At 44.2% G+C, this 19446-nt stretch overlaps 1 protein-coding gene across 1 annotated transcript in view; it reads right to left on the bottom strand.

Annotated features, from left to right (window-relative positions):
- Nucleotides 1-19446, bottom strand: part of UBXN6 (UBX domain protein 6) — a 1665022-nt gene that overhangs the window by 458710 nt on the left and 1186866 nt on the right. Inside the window, exon 7 of the mRNA XM_044090584.1 lies at nucleotides 2781-2865. Within this exon, the coding sequence (XP_043946519.1) occupies nucleotides 2781-2865 (85 nt within the window). The remainder of the gene's footprint in view (nucleotides 1-2780; nucleotides 2866-19446) is intronic.

Raw genomic sequence — 19446 nt, 5'->3', positions numbered from 1 at the left:
CTAGTACCTTGATGTTGTTACCGATATCTTCGCAGGACTGTTTCAGCACTAGTACCTTGATGTTGTTACTGATATCTTCGCAGGACTGTTTCAGCACTAGTACCTTGATGTTGTTACTAATATCGTCGCAGGACTGTTTCAGCACTAGTACCTTGATGTTGTTACTGATATCTTCGCAGGACTGTTTCAGCACTAGTACCTTGATGTTGTTACTGATATCTTCGCAGGACTGTTTCAGCACTAGTACCTTGATGTTATTACTGATATCTTCGCAGGACTGTTTCAGCACTAGTACCTTGATGTTGTTACTGATATCTTCGCAGGACTGTTTCAGCACTAGTACCTTGATGTTGTTACTGATATCTTCGCAGGACTGTTTCAGCACTAGTACCTTGATGTTGTTACTGATATCTTCGCAGGACTGTTTCAGCACTAGTACCTTGATGTTGTCACTGATATCGTTGCAGGACTGTTTCAGCACTAGTACCTTGATGTTATTACTGATATCTTCGCAGGACTGTTTCAGCACTAGTACCTTGGTGGTATTACTGATAACTTCGCAGGACTGTTTCAGCACTAGTACCTTGATGTTATTACTGATATCTTCGCAGGACTGTTTTAAGAAGACACCGATTTAAGGGGGAATTGTGATTCAGCAAACTGACATAAATCAATTTCAGTAGACTTTACAGTACTTCTCCCTTTAGAATGAACACGCTTAATAGTTTGAAGCATTGAACGTCTATTGGGCAAATACGGTGCAAACTCTAAGGAAGTGGAGGCTACAGCATCATCCACTATAACACAAGATGTATCCCTAGAAAGGGAAGCTCTTTGCTTTAACTCCGCTCTAATCCTGTATTTTTCCACTTCTTGTGGTTCATCTGTGTGACAATGTTCAACAGATTTTACAAGCTCTTCACCATCTGTTACAGGAGTAGTAATTGCTCTACCTCCACATTTGCCGGTAATCTTGTATTTGCAGTTCCAGTATTTACGGCTTTTACTTTTCTTCTCTAACTGGTAGACATATCCCTCTAGAATCAGTATTTCTCCACCTCGTTGCGAAGTTTTAGTTTTGTAAGCTTGTCCCAGGACACCAGGTGATAGCCTACACATATCAGCCATGTCTGTTTGTATACTTCTAACACTTCACCTGGATTGTTGTAATTTATATCAAGCGGACTGCTGTAAATCAATACATTAGTACTTAACTGCGCTATACTAAGTTCGGTGACTGGTGATTCGGTGGAATGTATTTTCGTTGTTTAGTGTTTTCGGTGGTTTCTGTTCGTGTATTTCATGTTCGGTGGTTTATGCATTCGAGCATATGTACTAGATCCATTCATATATTTTTTCATATATTTTGTATGTTTCTTTAAGAGATTTTGGAGGGAAACCTAAAGTTTATTTTAATTGATTAATTGTTATAGTATATATACTGAGAAGATGAGCTGTTATATTATCTTATGTGTCTGATGAAGTAACTGGTTTACGAAAGCACTAACACAATAAATTTTGGAAGTTTTATTCATAATTTTGCCTCCATCATTTGGACTTTTTGCTAATATATATATATATATATATATATATATATATATACATACATACATACACACGCACACACACACACACACACACACACACACACAGAAAGACCACAGGCAAAACTAACTGGCACTTGTAAGCAACAAAGCTGCTGGCAGAGAATCCTAAAAAATATCAGGAAAAAAGAAACATGCACTGTAAACAAGCTCAGCCGAGGCTTCAGATTAATCAAGCAATTCTAACTTGTTTAGAAATCTAAATTCTTTATTGAAAAACAAAGAGATGAGTGCTTTTACCCTTAAAAGAGCTTAATCAGACCTAAATCCAGTTTACATGATGTGGTTTACCGTACTGTTTATGAGAGAGACCAACACTGTTAAAATGTAAAATGATATAAATGATACAAGACTTTGTAAGTTCAGGGTAACATGGCGACACCATGTACAACCCCTTTCTATTGGCTATACAAGCGGTGGCTTAGTATTTCCACCAACCATAGCACCTCTACGTAGACGGACCTGGTACCTACCTTGTCCAAAGTACCTCTATGTTGATGGACCTGGTACCTACTTTGGCCAAAGCACCTCTACATAGACAGAGCTGGTACCTACCTTGGCCAAAGCACCTCTACTTAGATGGACATGGTACCTACCTTGGCCAAAGCACCTCTACATAGACGGACCTGGTACCTACCTTGGCCAAAGTACCTCTACATTGATGGACCTGGTACCTACCTTGGCCAAAGCACATCTACGTAGACGGACCTGGTACCTACTTTGGCCAAAGTACCTCTACATTGATGGACCTGGTACCTACCTTGGCCAAAGCACCTCTACATAGACAGACCTGGTACCTACCTTGGAACGATACTATTTATGCCGCTCAATTGTCAGTTTAGAACCAGAGAAGAATGCTTGCCCATCACTGAATGAAGATCTGCTTAAACCCTTACTGGAAATTGTTCCCCTCTGGAAAGAAGACTATTTACTTTTGCTAAATTTCGCCATAAGAGCGGGGGCCAGGACTGGACATTCTGACTACTTGTCCTTATTCCTAATCTGTGATTTTGTCCTGTAAACTGTTGAGGCTGCAGGTTGGAAAACCGGATCAGTGCTTTACGGATTTCACTTTCATTTTTCATCAAAAGTAAGGACATTTGAAACTACAAGTCTTACTACATCAGAAAGTTTCTCTAATTTATGATTCTGGTATACAGTTTATGATTTAATTACCTTGGTCTGGCACAGGCAATGTCTTTCTTTCAAAACCCACTGCAGAGATAAACTCATGCGCACCTTCAAGACAGCTTACTTTTTCCTAAAAAGAAAACAAATACATGAGAAATGACTTGCAGTGCTCCAGTCTAGAAGAACATTCACCTGCATTTTTGCATTATACATCCAAGTGTGGAATGCACCAGACTCTGAAACAATGTAATTGGTTACACATATGTAACCAAATCACCACCGAGACCAGCACGTAATCCAAATATAACTCTGAGTGTTTTTTTCCTAACAGAATGGAACTTCATCAGGATGAAACAGTTCCAAAGAAGCAACTTTTAAAAAATGAAAAAAGAATAAATAGTTACATCATCCAATAAGCTTGTGTATCATCTTTAAGTTTAACAACAGGAGCAACTGAGATGTAATGTTTAAATTTTCTTGGTTTGGTTTCAGATATGTTCTTCAGCATTTTAAAATCACATGATTTTTTTTTTTTTAAGTTCCCACCTGCCATTCTAAACTTCAGAATATACCCATGCATGGGCAGAGGTAAATACAATTAGTCAGTCAATCTTTCTATGTATCACAGAAGCAGATACCACATACACATATATTTTATGTACATAACCACACACACACACACCTGTACTTATATGTTTGCATGCACACACACACACACACACACACACACACACACACACACACACACACACACACACACACACACACGTATTAAAATACTATAAAAAAAAAATAAACAGAGAAACTAGTGGTCTTAAAACTTCATTGATGAGCTTAGCCACAATAATCTCCAAAAATCATGAAACCCAGGTAGTGTTCGAAATATACAAGCTTTTATTCATCACATACAAGCGATTCTCAGTAACAAAAAATCAAAACTACATCTTTTATATACTTCAAAGTAGGTGTGGAAAATATACTTATTGTTTAATTTTAAAACCAGCCTATTCATGGCAAACAATATAAACAGGGCAGTAAAAAGTGTATTTTCGAACAGCAAGTGCACCCCCCCCCCACACACACACACACACACACACTACTACTGATTAGGTCAAACTAAATCCTAGTAAAGGAAAACATTACCTATCTATTTGCTACCCACATTCTAAGATCAGGTATTAAGAAAAGCATAAAATATACATAAAATGTATACATAAAAAGACTTAACTAAAATCGATTTCGGCTAACTAATGCAATAAAGCCTTCTTCAGGTCTGTGACAAGAACTAAAATCAAGAAAAAACACACAGTTATCTAACCACAAACAAACTAGAACACTATAAATATAAAAAATACATCTGTCAAACAATACCTAATAAATATCCATCCATGTGTATTAGTGTGCATAAAAACTAACGTATTAACAGCTCAGAGAAAATGTCAGTGCTTTGCAAAAAGAAAAAAAACTGCCATGAAAGTTTTCATGTTTGTTTGTTTCTTTCGGCTTTTTCCCAGTTAGGGGTCGCCACAGCGGAACTCCGGTCCGCTAATGATTGGCAGTAGATTTTGACGTGCTGGCTTGCCGGGCCTAACACACAACCTTCAACGAAGGAATGCCCCTTGACGCATGTTGCCACACAGAAGACGCTCTAAATGAGAATCGAACGGGCAACGTCTAACTGTGAGGTGACAACACTACCGCAGCACCACCACCGCAGTATTGACTGTTTTCATGTCCCCAAAAACATGTTTATGCAATTAAAACTAGAAGAAAAAATACGGAAACAGTGGATGAAGTAAACTAGTAATGTATAAAAGTGTGCAGGTGTCTGCATGAGTGTCCGTCAGTATGGCAAATGGAATTATACCAATATTATATGGTAATAGCAACATAAAAAATGTGTGACTATTTTTAGTACATAAAAATATTCCTAAAAAATTCCCTAAAAAACTTTACAGATTGTGTGGCAGCTTACATAAATTCAACACACACTCAATAGAGTAATATTAGTTAAGTCCTGGCTTTCTGAATGCATTTAATTTTAACTGCCAGCATAATTATTTTTTTCCCAACACACCGCAAGCTCATCCATCTCCACACAGTCCAGAATGATAAATTTCAGACTAGAATGTCTGGGGTGTTCTAATAAATTCTTCCCACTCTGTTGACTCCACTCCCCTACCTGCCCCCATATCCCAGCCACACCCAGGGCCTCTCCCCAGCAAACCACTCCCTCTAATTTCCATTCTCCAATTATATACAACTAACTCTACCTTGTCCACACCCACATCACATTCATACCTTACCTACTTTTATTGAACCACGGTTATCTGCTTTCCCCCTCCTTCCCTCACCTTCAATCTCACTCCCTGCTATAACTCTGTGCATCTTACCATACTTCCGGCCTCCCTATCTTACTGTAGCTCCAGCTGCCCTGCTATAACTGTGCATCTTACCATACTTCCGGCCTCCCTATCTTACTGTATCTCCAGCTGCCCTGCTATAACTCTGTGCATCTTACCATACTTCCGGCCTCCCTATCTTACTGTAGCTCCAGCTGCCCTGCTATAACTCTGTGCATCTTACCATACTTCCGGCCTCCCTATCTTACTGTAGCTCCAGCTGCCCTGCTATAACTCTGTGCATCTTACCATACTTCCGGCCTCCCTATCTTACTGTAGCTCCAGCTGCCCTGCTATAATTCTGTGCATCTTACCATACTTCCGGCCTCCCTATCTTACTGTACCTCCAGCTGCCCTGCTATAACTGTGCATCTTACCATACTTCCGGCCTCCCTATCTTACTGTAGCTCCAGCTGCCCTGCTATAACTCTGTGCATCTTACCATACTTCCGGCCTCCCTATCTTACTGTATCTCCAGATGCCCTGCTATAACTGTGCATCTTACCATACTTCCGGCCTCCCTATCTTACTGTAGCTCCAGCTGCCCTGCTATAACTGTGCATCTTACCATACTTCCGGCCTCCCTATCTTACTGTAGCTCCAGCTGCCCTGCTATAACTCTGTGCATCTTACCATACTTCCGGCCTCCCTATCTTACTGTAGCTCCAGCTGCCCTGCTATAACTCTGTGCATCTTACCATACTTCCGGCCTCCCTATCTTACTGTAGCTCCAGCTGCCCTGCTATAACTCTGTGCATCTTACCATACTTCCGGCCTCCCTATCTTACTGTAGCTCCAGCTGCCCTGCTATAACTCTGTGCATCTTACCATACTTCCGGCCTCCCTATCTTACTGTAGCTCCAGCTGCCCTGCTATAACTGTGCATCTTACCATACTTCCGGCCTCCCTATCTTACTGTAGCTCCAGCTGCCCTGCTATAACTCTGTGCATCTTACCATACTTCCGGCCTCCCTATCTTACTGTAGCTCCAGCTGCCCTGCTATAACTCTGTGCATCTTACCATACTTCCGGCCTCCCTATCTTACTGTAGCTCCAGCTGCCCTGCTATAACTCTGTGCATCTTACCATACTTCCGGCCTCCCTATCTTACTGTAGCTCCAGCTGCCCTGCTATAACTCTGTGCATCTTACCATTCTTCCGGCCTCCCTATCTTACTGTAGCTCCAGCTGCCCTGCTATAACTCTGTGCATCTTACCATACTTCCGGCCTCCCTATCTTACTGTAGCTCCAGCTGCCCTGCTATAACTCTGTGCATCTTACCATACTTTCGGCCTCCCTATCTTACTGATCTTACTGTAGCTCCAGCTGCCCTGCTATAACTGTGCATCTTACCATACTTCCGGCCTCCCTATCTTACTGTAGCTCCAGCTGCCCTGCTATAACTGTGCATCTTACCATACTTCCGGCCTCCCTATCTTACTGTAGCTCCAGCTGCCCTGCTATAACTGTGCATCTTACCATACTTCCGGCCTCCCTATCTTACTGATCTTACTGTAGCTCCAGCTGCCCTGCTATAACTGTGCATCTTACCATACTTCCGGCCTCCCTATCTTACTGTAGTTCCAGCTGCCCTGCTATAATTCTGTGCATCTTACCATACTTTCGGCCTCCCTATCTTACTGTAGCTCCAGCTGCCCTGCTATAACTCTGTGCATCTTACCATACTTCCGGCCTCCCTATCTTACTGTAGCTCCAGCTGCCCTGCTATAACTCTGTGCATCTTACCATACTTCCGGCCTCCCTATCTTACTGTAGCTCCAGCTGCCCTGCTATAACTCTGTGCATCTTACCATACTTCCGGCCTCCCTATCTTACTGTAGCTCCAGCTGCCCTGCTATAACTCTGTGCATCTTACCATACTTCCGGCCTCCCTATCTTACTGTAGCTCCAGCTGCCCTGCTATAACTCTGTGCATCTTACCATACTTCCGGCCTCCCTATCTTACTGTAGCTCCAGCTGCCCTGCTATAACTCTGTGCATCTTACCATACTTCCGGCCTCCCTATCTTACTGTAGCTCCAGCTGCCCTGCTATAACTCTGTGCATCTTACCATACTTCCGGCCTCCCTATCTTACTGTAGCTCCAGCTGCCCTGCTATAACTCTGTGCATCTTACCATACTTCCGGCCTCCCTATCTTACTGTAGCTCCAGCTGCCCTGCTATAACTCTGTGCATCTTACCATACTTCCGGCCTCCCTATCTTACTGTAGCTCCAGCTGCCTGCTATAATTCTGTGCATCTTACCATACTTTCGGCCTCCCTATCTTACTGTAGCTCCAGCTGCCCTGCTATAACTGTGCATCTTACCATACTTCCGGCCTCCCTATCTTACTGTAGCTCCAGCTGCCCTGCTATAACTCTGTGCATCTTACCATACTTCCGGCCTCCCTATCTTACTGTAGCTCCAGCTGCCCTGCTATAATTCTGTGCATCTTACCATACTTCCGGCCTCCCTATCTTACTGTAGCTCCAGCTGCCCTGCTATAACTGTGCATCTTACCATACTTCCGGCCTCCCTATCTTACTGTAGCTCCAGCTGCCCTGCTATAACTCTGTGCATCTTACCATACTTCCGGCCTCCCTATCTTACTGTAGCTCCAGCTGCCCTGCTATAACTGTGCATCTTACCATACTTCCGGCCTCCCTATCTTACTGTAGCTCCAGCTGCCCTGCTATAACTCTGTGCATCTTACCATACTTCCGGCCTCCCTATCTTACTGTAGCTCCAGCTGCCCTGCTATAACTCTGTGCATCTTACCATACTTCCGGCCTCCCTATCTTACTGTAGCTCCAGCTGCCCTGCTATAACTCTGTGCATCTTACCATACTTCCGGCCTCCCTATCTTACTGTAGCTCCAGCTGCCCTGCTATAACTCTGTGCATCTTACCATACTTCCGGCCTCCCTATCTTACTGTAGCTCCAGCTGCCCTGCTATAACTGTGCATCTTACCATACTTCCGGCCTCCCTATCTTACTGTAGCTCCAGCTGCCCTGCTATAACTCTGTGCATCTTACCATACTTCCGGCCTCCCTATCTTACTGTAGCTCCAGCTGCCCTGCTATAACTCTGTGCATCTTACCATACTTCCGGCCTCCCTATCTTACTGTAGCTCCAGCTGCCCTGCTATAACTCTGTGCATCTTACCATACTTCCGGCCTCCCTATCTTACTGTAGCTCCAGCTGCCCTGCTATAACTCTGTGCATCTTACCATACTTCCGGCCTCCCTATCTTACTGTAGCTCCAGCTGCCCTGCTATAACTCTGTGCATCTTACCATACTTCCGGCCTCCCTATCTTACTGTAGCTCCAGCTGCCCTGCTATAACTCTGTGCATCTTACCATACTTCCGGCCTCCCTATCTTACTGTAGCTCCAGCTGCCCTGCTATAACTCTGTGCATCTTACCATACTTCCGGCCTCCCTATCTTACTGTAGCTCCAGCTGCCCTGCTATAACTCTGTGCATCTTACCATACTTCCGGCCTCCCTATCTTACTGTAGCTCCAGCTGCCCTGCTATAACTCTGTGCATCTTACCATACTTCCGGCCTCCCTATCTTACTGTAGCTCCAGCTGCCCTGCTATAACTCTGTGCATCTTACCATACTTCCGGCCTCCCTATCTTACTGTAGCTCCAGCTGCCCTGCTATAACTCTGTGCATCTTACCATACTTCCGGCCTCCCTATCTTACTGTAGCTCCAGCTGCCCTGCTATAACTCTGTGCATCTTACCATACTTCCGGCCTCCCTATCTTACTGTAGCTCCAGCTGCCCTGCTATAACTCTGTGCATCTTACCATACTTCCGGCCTCCCTATCTTACTGTAGCTCCAGCTGCCCTGCTATAACTCTGTGCATCTTACCATACTTCCGGCCTCCCTATCGTACTGTAGCTCCAGCTGCCCTGCTATAACTCTGTGCATCTTACCATACTTCCAGCCTCCCTATCTTACTGTAGCTCCAGCTGCCCTGCTATAACTCTGTGCATCTTACCATACTTCCGGCCTCCCTATCTTACTGTAGCTCCAGTTGCCCTGCTATAACTCTGGGCATCTTACCATACTTCCGGCCTCCCTATCTTACTGTAGCTCCAGCTGCCCTGCTATAACTCTGTGCATCTTACCATACTTCCGGCCTCCCTATCTTACTGTAGCTCCAGCTGCCCTGCTATAATTCTGTGCATCTTACCATACTTCCGGCCTCCCTATCTTACTGTAGCTCCAGCTGCCCTGCTATAACTCTGTGCATCTTACCATACGTCCGGCCTCCCTATCTTACTGTAGCTCCAGCTGCCCTGCTATAACTCTGTGCATCTTACCATACTTCCGCCTCCCTATCTTACTGTAGCTCCAGCTGCCCTGCTATAACTGTGCATCTTACCATACTTCCGGCCTCCCTATCTTACTGTAGCTCCAGCTGCCCTGCTATAACTCTGTGCATCTTACCATACTTCCGGCCTCCCTATCTTACTGATCTTACTGTAGCTCCAGCTGCCCTGCTATAACTGTGCATCTTACCATACTTCCGGCCTCCCTATCTTACTGTAGCTCCAGCTGCCCTGCTATAATTCTGTGCATCTTACCATACTTCCGGCCTCCCTATCTTACTGTAGCGCCAGGCTTACCACTTCTCTCCTGCTACTATTTTTTATTCCACCTATTAACGCACACATGAAACTAATATTGCACCATACGTTTACTGTTGACCAATCACATCTCCCCCAATCACAAATTTCAAGACAAAACACCTAACCAAATGTCAAAGCCCACCCTGAAGACAACACATTTCCAACCTTACCTTAAGCTGATCACATATCACTAGATGACATACATCTCTAATTACACCTGATATTTCATTCTAACATATAAACATCACTTCTGCTATCTGTAACTCCCCCTCATACTACACATGCTCCTCTTAACCTCCCTAGCATCTTTACTCTTAATTCTCAGCCTCACTATAACGATATCCTTACATACACCCACACACCAATAACTTCCTCTAACCATTGCCCCAATAAACAACACATCTTCTCATATATCTCCTCCCAACTTTTCCCCTATACCCTCCCATATTATTCAAGCCACAAATTGGCCTCCTCACCTCCTATGAAACCACACTTGACACCAGTACCATCACCTATGTATAAAAAACACATCCCATGGTACTCATTCTTCATCACCTATCTACTCAAAAGTGGAGACATACATCCTTACCCAGGCCCAACCTTTAATCCTAACCCCAAAAGTAACCCCAAAGGCTTAAACATACTAACACTGAACCTAAGAAGTGTATGTAATAAAATAGCCCCACTGTATGCCTAGATGGATCAAAATAAATCAGACATAATAGCCCTGACTGAAACATGGCTATACCCCAATGTAGAAACGTGGAAATAATACCTCCAAACTTCACAATAACCAGACGAGATAGGCCTAAAAAGAAAGGGAGAGGGACAGCCCTTCCATATCCCTCTGAACTCGATATCACACCCTATACCAGTAATACACCCGTCTTTTCTATTGCTGAGGTACTGATCTCTTTTTTGAACCTCAACACAAGAAGAATTTGTATAACAGTAACATATATCCCACCAGGTCACAACATACCAGTGTTAGAAGACATATTATCCTGGACACCCCAAACAATAAATCACAAAATAATAATCTTAGGCAGCATAAATACAGATTGGCAGATCACTGCTTCCAACTCCCCCATAAACAAAGTCAATCTTTATGTTTCTTCACAAATTATCAATCGTCCAACACGATACAGCAACAATCTTACTGCCAATCCACCCTAGACTGGATCCTAGTATCCCACCCCACCAATTATCTCTTTTCCAGTACGCTATTTCCCTGAGGAATCATCTGCCAGCTTATGCCCTTAGAACAAATTACCAACAACTAAGAGTACACAACATATAATTGGTTACGAATTCAACTAATTTTTGTGAGCATAAATTCAACAATCTCCCACATGAAATAGACTGGATACCCCTTAAACTACTACCCCGTTAATGATGCAGTACTATACTTTAACAACACCTTGCTTCACATACTTAATACTCTAGCCCCCCACTCATGAAAAGAATCAAAAAGAACCCAGCCCCATGACTCAGGAATGTAAACACCTGATGAAGCAAAGGGATCTAGCCTGGAAACCCTGGAAACTTAACAAAAACGAACAAAATCATGTCAGCTTCAAAACACTACGTAACAAAGTTACAAAACCTGGAAACTTAACAAAAACGAACAACATCATGTCAGCTTCAAAACACTACGTAACAAAGTTACAAAACCTGGAAACTTAACAAAAACGAACAAAATCATGTCAGCTTCAAAACACGACGTAACAAAGTTACAAAAGCAGTTCACGAGGATCAGAAATCATACTATTCCTAGCTTTAACTCCAGCATGAAACCAACCCAAAAATGTTGGTACTTAGTATCTGCTCTACTTAACCTCAGGACAAATAGAGATCACGCTCCATCACCTAATACTCCTCCATCACAAACAGCCGAAAACTTTAAGAAGCACTTCATAAAATCAATAGGAGACCTACTAACTAACACCCCTAACAATGGACCCCGCCCCACCCTTCAACCTATTTAGGGACCAATCCTAGACCACCTACCATCTCTAACCCTGTCATTAATAACCCCCCTGCTCAACAAAATGTCACACAAACCCTAGTTTCATTTCAGCCCATACCCACAGACACCATAAAGAAACTGCTACAAAAACAAACCCTGCTCCACCTTGGCTGATAATCTCCCACCACACTACCTCAAACTGACTACCAACTCAATTGCCTACCCAATTAGTATCCTTATAAACAGGTCTTTATCCGACTCAGAAGTATCATCCACATGGAAACAACCTCACATCACCTCCATCCACAAAGGAGGCACCTCTATTGAACCAACCAATTTCTGTCCTATATCCATCTTGTCAACCATATCCAAAATTCTCGAGAGAGGTATCCATCAGAGGTAATGCAATACCTATTGCAAAACAACCTTTTAACCCAAACCCAACATGGTTTCCGACCCAGCCACAGCACAGCTACAGCCCTACTATCCTTTACAGACACTGTGAACAAGGCCAGAGATGCAGGATGCTATACAGCCTCAGTATCCCTTGATCTCTCGAAGGCCTTTGACACAGTCTCTCACCCCCTACTAATGAACACACTGTTCTAACACATGCTTCTCACATAACACAGTAAAATGGTATCAGAGCTACCTTGAGGATCATAAACAAGGACTGAAATGGTCCGAAGAACTCTCACCCTTTCTCCTCAACCCTACTGGAGTTCTTCTAGGCTCCATCCTTGGACCCCCACTCTTCAACATTTTCACTAACAACCTTCACACTTCCTCCCACTCTGGACCCCTTATTCAATACACTGATGATTCCATCATACTCTGTACAGCTCAATCAATGCCAGAACTGCTTTCAAAAACTCAACAGTCCTTAATTGCAGTCGAATCCTGGCTAAGGAAATGCTCACCTCTTTCTTAATCTAAAGAAGACCTCCCCTTGTCACCGATCATTTCAACATCCTTGCATCTGACAATACTGTCACAGAAATAGTGCAGGAAACTAAACTTCTAGGAGTAATCATTGACAAACTTTTCTTCGACCACCATATACAGCAAAATATAAAGAAAACTCATCAAAAACTCGGACTCTTGTATAGAAACAAACATTTCTTAACTACAGCAATCAAAGTTTCCCTAGCAAAAACCTTTTTACTTACTTCGCTTCTTTACAGTGCCCCTATCCTAACTAATTTACAAACTTCTACCCTAAGCAAGATGGAACAGTGCTACAACAAAGTTGCAAAGTTTGCCACAAACTCTAAATATCGCAGACACCACTGTAAACTGCTACTAGAACTAAACTGGCTTGAACTCCCCAACTAACTTGCGTTCATTCAGCTATCCACTTTGCACAACCTTTTTTTTCCAAGCCTACTGCCTGCCCTGAGCTAGCCAACCTAGTCACACCTTACACTCCAACTAGATCCCTACGATCAGAAGACAAAAATCTCTTAGCTATCTCAAAACCCTGAAAAATCCAGGTCACTCTCTGCATTCATATTCTGTCTTCTAATATATGGAATTCAATACCTCTTGCTACCAGGTCTATGCCTGACCTAACCCGCTATAAAGCCTCTTTAAAAAAATCATCTAAAAAACTCATGGCTCTGTTCCTGTGTGCATCCTGCCCAATGCTCATCTCGTTATCTTCTTCCACACTTTTTTCAGCCTTCTCTTCTTCTATCACATCTCAATCCTTCACAAACTGCAAGATCCTAAGTCTCGCCCAACTCTTTCTCTGTTTCTATACAATATCCTTAAGCTACTGTTCAATCTGTAATATCTCTATTCTTCTTAACTCTCTCACTAATTCTGCAATTATTTTCCTAAATGAAACCAAGATTTTATTTTCCATGCACTATAACATCTGACGTCATACATTGTACTACCTACACTCATTTTTATACACTTTATCTACTCATAGGCTATGTATATGTTGTCAGAACGACTAAAATTATCTATAACCACATACTACACATCTGGACAATTCTATAAAGTTATATCTTGTAAAAAGAAGTTATGTACCTACCATAACGTTCCATGTTAGTTGTCCTTCATCTCACCTTCCTTCTTGCTGTTTGGGATCCGACTCGGTCTACTTCTATAGCTCGAGAGCTATTTACCTTATCCCAGAATGCCCAGCGTCAGCTACCCAGATCTCGTTTGAGATAGTGCACACTAGACATATAAAGTAACCAGTAACCTAAAACTGATTTACCAAAATAAAAGATCAGAGTAAACTGTCATAAAATTACCTGGCATGTGAACCAAAAAAAAAAAGAAATCAGCCAGTGAAACCATAGTGAGCTCCTCTCAATCCTCCAGGAAGGGGGAAGGAGGGGGGACGCAAGAAGGAAGGCGAGATGAAGGACAACTAACATGGAACGTTATGGTACGTACATAAGTTCTTTATGTTAAGTTGTCCCATCTTGTCTTCGTTCTTGCTGTTTGGGACAGCGTCCCTAGCACGTAAAGACCCCGGGTGGCTCATTGGAACAGACTCTTCAGAACAGTGGAACCAAAGGAAGCCCTGCTCCGGGAGACCACATCCACTTTGTAATAAGAGATAAAGTTAGGAGGGTTTGCCCAAGTGGTAGCTGCACAAATTAAGCCTATGGGCAATTTAGACTGAAAGGCTACAGAAGTGGCTAATGATCTAGTAGAATGACCATTCGGTTTTGCTGGTAGATGTTTATGCCTTAACTGATAAATAAAGGCAATGGTGTCAGATAACCATTTGGATAAGGTCACCTTAGAAATTGCAAGGCCTTGCTTATTGTGAGCATAGGAGAGAAATAATTGGTCTGCCTTTCTTAGCTCTTTAGTCCTATGGAGGTAAAAATGTAATTATCTATGTGCATCCAGTTGGTGAAGACTGTATTCTGCCTTGTTGCTATGATTTGGAAAGAAGACGGGGAGATCGATGGATTGATTTAAATTGTTTTCTGAACAGACTTTTGGTATGAAGGATGGGTTGGTTCTCAGAGAAACTCTGTCTTTGTGAAACACCATATAAGGAGGACGAACACAGAGAGCTTGGAGTTCTGAAACACGTCTAGCTGAGGTAATAGCAACCAGAAAGACTGTTTTCCAAGAAAGAAATTTTAAGGGACATGAAGCTGCTGGTTCAAAGGGAGGCAGAATCAAAGAAATCAAAACTAAACTGAGATCCCAAGGAGGAGGTGGATCCCTCACTGGGGGTCTAAGAAGAGATGTTCCTCTCATGAAGGCTTTGCAGAGCGTATGAGACATTATGATAGAATTAAGAATGCCAATATGGAAATTAGATATGGCAGCCAGTTGAACCCTGATGGTAGCAGCAGCCGCACCTAACTGAAAAGGCGTTGCTAGAAATTCTAGAATTTGATGGACTGGGGCTGAAAAGGGATACAAGTTTCTAGATTCTGCCCAGTAAGAAAATCTTTTCCATTTGCTAGCATAAGTCTTTCTCGTAGTTGACTTATTAAAGGAAACAATAATATCACGAACTGCTGGGGAGATACTTGGAAACCTGGCTAAGGTAGGAAGTGGAGAAACCAAGCCGTGAGCATGAGAGTCTGAAGGGATTGGTGTAACCCGCCTGACTGATGAATCAACAGATCTGGCAGTGGGTCCAGAACCCAAGGCTGGTCTAGAAGGTGGAGGTGCAGGAACGGAAACCATATCTGTTGAGGCCAACAGGGGGGCAATGAGGATCATTTTGCAACTCAACGATTTTGCTTTCTGTATGAGTCTTGGAATTAGGGGGAAATGCATAAAGGAGTCCCTGAGGCCAGTCGTGGAATAGAGCATCCCTGAGAGTTTGACCTGGAGGAGGAAGCAGGGAGAAGTAGCTGCTGCATTTGTTGTTGGGGGTGGGGGGTGGCAAATAGATAGCAGCAAGGCTGGCCCCATTTGCGGACGATAAGGTCCGCAACTTCCTGATTCAGAGACCACTTGTGAGGCATGAGGATAGCCCTGCTGAGCCTGTCCGCTATTACATTGGATTTCCCAGGGATGTCCATTGCTGTCAGAAAAAGTTGGGAGGAAATCACCCACTGCCATAGCCTGAGGGCTTCTCGACACAAGGGGTAGGACCTGGTCCCTCCCTGCTTGTTGATGTACCACACAACTGACATGTTGTCTGTTTGGATCGCAATAGTCCCGGAAGGAAGAGAGTCTTGAAGAGCTTGCAACGCTAGGAGCACCACTCTCATCTCTAGGCCATTGATATGCAGATGGTACTCGTAAGGTTGCCACATGCCTTGGACTGTCCTGCCTAGATAATGCCCCAAATCACCCTATCAGGGAGGCGTCCGTGGTCACTGTGGCTACCGAAGGGGGTTGAATGAAAGGTCTGCCCCGAGTCACCAGTGGGGAGACCATCCACCAAGAGAGGTGTCTTTTGCATGTTTCTGTAATCAGGATCATGTGAGACATGGGTAGTTCCTGGAAGGACCACTGCGTGAAGAAAAGCCACTGAAGGACTCTCATGTGGTAACGCGCTAATGGTACAAGAAGAATGGCAGCTGCCATGGAGCCTAGAACTTGCAGGACATGTCTGACTTGGATCTTTCTGCTCTGCATTAGAAATGACACTTGTTGGTGAATAGAGAAAACTCTCTTTACCTTGCAAACATCTGTTTTGTGTTTAATTCTGCTCCTATAGATGTAACAGATTGACAGGGCAACAAGGCAGATTTTTCTAAATTTACTGTAATGCCTAGTTGGGTGCAGGTTGATATTGTATAATCCTGTGCCTCTAAGAGTTGATGCCTGGTGGTAGCAGTTAGGAGCCAGTCGTCCAGATAGGGAAACACCTGGAATCCTTGACGTCTCAGGTGAGCCGTGACTACTGCCATACATTTGGCGAACACCCTGGGGGCTATGGTGAGACCAAAGGGCAGAGCTCTGAACTGGTAATGACTGGCCCCCTACCAGGAAGTGAAGAAATCTCCTGGAGAGTCTGTCCATTTTGATATGGTAGTACGCATCCTGAAGATCTATGGAGCACATCCAGTTGTCCTGACCCAGAAAAGGGAGAATGGACTGCAATGTTGCCATCCGGAACTTTTCTTTTTGTACAGATTTGTTCAATCTGCTGAGATCCAGTATTGGTCTCCAGTCCCCTGTCTTTTTTGGTACTAAAAAGAATCTTAAGTTCCGGATCCTAGTTGGTCTGTGGAGACTTCCTGAATGGCTTTATTGTCTAGCAGTTTTGAAACTTGAATAACTGCTTGATCCCTCAGACTGGGTGGGACATCTGGGATGGACTTTTTTGACTTTAGATGGGGTTGATGGAAGGGGATTTTGTAACCTCCGGATATGATAGATAGTACCCATTTGTCTCTAGTTATATTTTGCCAGGCTTTTGGGTACAGGGAAAGTCTTCCCCTGACTGCCTCCAGAGGTGAGCAGTCAGGCAACCCGTCAGGGATGCTGGAAGGGTTTGGCAGAGAAAGTTTCTCAGTCACCCTGACTTTACAGTCTCCCTCTGCCACAAGGGTGGCGTCTGCTATTGTTGTTGTTTCCCCCTCTGACCCTGGGGGAAAAATCACCATGAGTGTCAGGCAAGGGTCCCTGTGACTTTCAAAACCACATCTTTCCACCCCTCTGACCTTTGGGATAAGGTCTGTTAGGAGTGGAAAAATGGACTCCCACGGCAGAGAGAGTCTTGCCTTCCTGCTCACACCTGGTAAGTGTGTCTTTCACCTGAGGCCCAAAAAGCAAGGAACCATCAAAGGGAGTATTTGTGAAGGACGCTCAAAAGGGTTCCGCAAATTGACACAGCCGCAGTCAAGCATGTCTCCTGAGAGCCACTCCTGTACCTGCGGCTTTGCTTGCTCCATCAGCTACATAGGAAATCAGCCTCATGGAGGAGTTGACTATTGAATTAAGAGTCGCAAGCTGGGAAGCTATTTTGGCTGATGCTCCCTCAGCTGTAGGATCTTGTAGGGCATCTCCAAGCTCTTTTAGGCGATCCCTTTGAAGTTGTGTAAAATGAGAGATATAATTCAGGGACCTCATGGATAAGGTCGCTGAGGAAAACACTCGCTTCCCATACCTGTTCATCGTCCTAGACTCTGTTTGATGGATGGACAGACGAAGAAGTTTCTGCTAACTCTTTCTTGGTGGCTGCTGTTACCACCATGGCATCAACTGGCACACATTTAGCGAGAAATTGTTTGGTCTGGGGGGCTGTAATGAATTTATTTGGTCTCCTTGGAGTAGGTTCCACAGAATTCGGAGCTGACCAAGCCTTTCGAGCCACTACAGACATGAGTGGATCGAAAGGTGGAGACACCCAGGAGGTGGAGGGTCAGGAACCAAATGCCTCCAGGTATACAGACTCGTCCTCGGTAGGGGCTAGGGAAGACCTACCACCCCTCTGCCTAAGCATTTCAAGGATATCCGAAAAGGAAACATCTTCTGAGGGGGACCCGGGGGACCCTTCCGATTCATCCAGGTCTGTATCTGAGGTGACAGACTCAGAAGAGTCTAGGTGCTTCATCTTGCACTTCTTCCAGGGAGGCTTCTCTGAGTGATCAGGGAAGGCCTCGGAAGAAGAGGGGTCACCCAATGGGGTGTCCTGGGGCATAGGTTCCCTACACTTCTGGGCCAGAGGAGCAGAGCTTGGCACAGGCACCACAAGAGAAGGAGCCGATGGGGCTGATAGTAGGGCTGTTTCAGGGGACAGCACACTCCGTGACCTCGAAGGCATCCTGACCCCCAGGCAAAGAAAACTCAGTCTCTGAAGAGATGGAAGTCCTTCTCCGCTTCGAGAGCGACAGCTCCGAGGCTGATGTGGGAGCTGAGCTCACCTGCGCCGAAGCTCCGAGAGGGAGAGCTGGGTCGGACAAGGGTCCGATGCCACTTCTCCCCTTGGAGCTGATGAGAGAGCTTCAGAGCCCAGATCTCTCGATGGAAGGAACAATCAAGGTGATCGGAGCCAATGTCGGAACCAAAGAGGAGGTGACTGGTGCGGTCGGTTCTACTATCAGCGCATCCATGGTCTCTGGCTCTGAACTAAGTGTAGTCGGAGGAGGAAGAGATGGAGACATTTGGAGCCGCAAAGTACAGTTGTGTACACTTACTATAAATGTAGATGTTCGAGTGTATTCACTGTTGCAGTCATTACAACTGGGTTATCCTGCTGGCAGGCTACCCTCAGTCGGCCTGAATTCCAAAGTCTAGGTCCGGCGTCGGTTGCTGTCGCCTCTTCCCTGACGTCAGTGCGCCAGGGGTATAAAAGATGCAGCCGATGCCATTTTCTTCAGTTTTTCTTGCCCCAGATGTCAGGTGCCCCCAAAAGGGTAGGCTAAAAATATGCCAATAAAACATGCATGCACCAAAGTAAATATTTTGTCTTCATCTACAAGCAAATACACCACATAGGTTGTATAGAATAGAGAAGTACAGATAAGATCCAGCAAAGAAATGGGGGATGGCGGGTGGGTAACCTGGACTGCAACAGTGAATACACTCGGACATCTACATTTATGGTAAGTGTACACAATTGTACTATGTTCTTCGTGTTTTACTGTTGCAGTCATTACAATTGGGTTGAATCTCAAAGCTAAGGTTGGAAGGCTGGAGCTAAATAGCATTAGGAGCGGCTATTAGGCCCTGCAGAACTGCAGTGGCAAAGCCTGCCCTGGATTTAGAGTACAGTGGTAAGTGATAGTGCTTTGTGAAGGTGTGCA

This window comes from Protopterus annectens, chromosome 13.part0 (assembly GCF_019279795.1).
Source record: "Protopterus annectens isolate FY-2018-M chromosome 13.part0, PAN1.0, whole genome shotgun sequence".
Classification (NCBI taxonomy): Eukaryota; Metazoa; Chordata; order Ceratodontiformes; family Protopteridae; genus Protopterus; species Protopterus annectens.
Note: the sequence above shows the minus strand (reverse complement) of the source record. Positions and strands in the feature narration are given on the sequence as shown.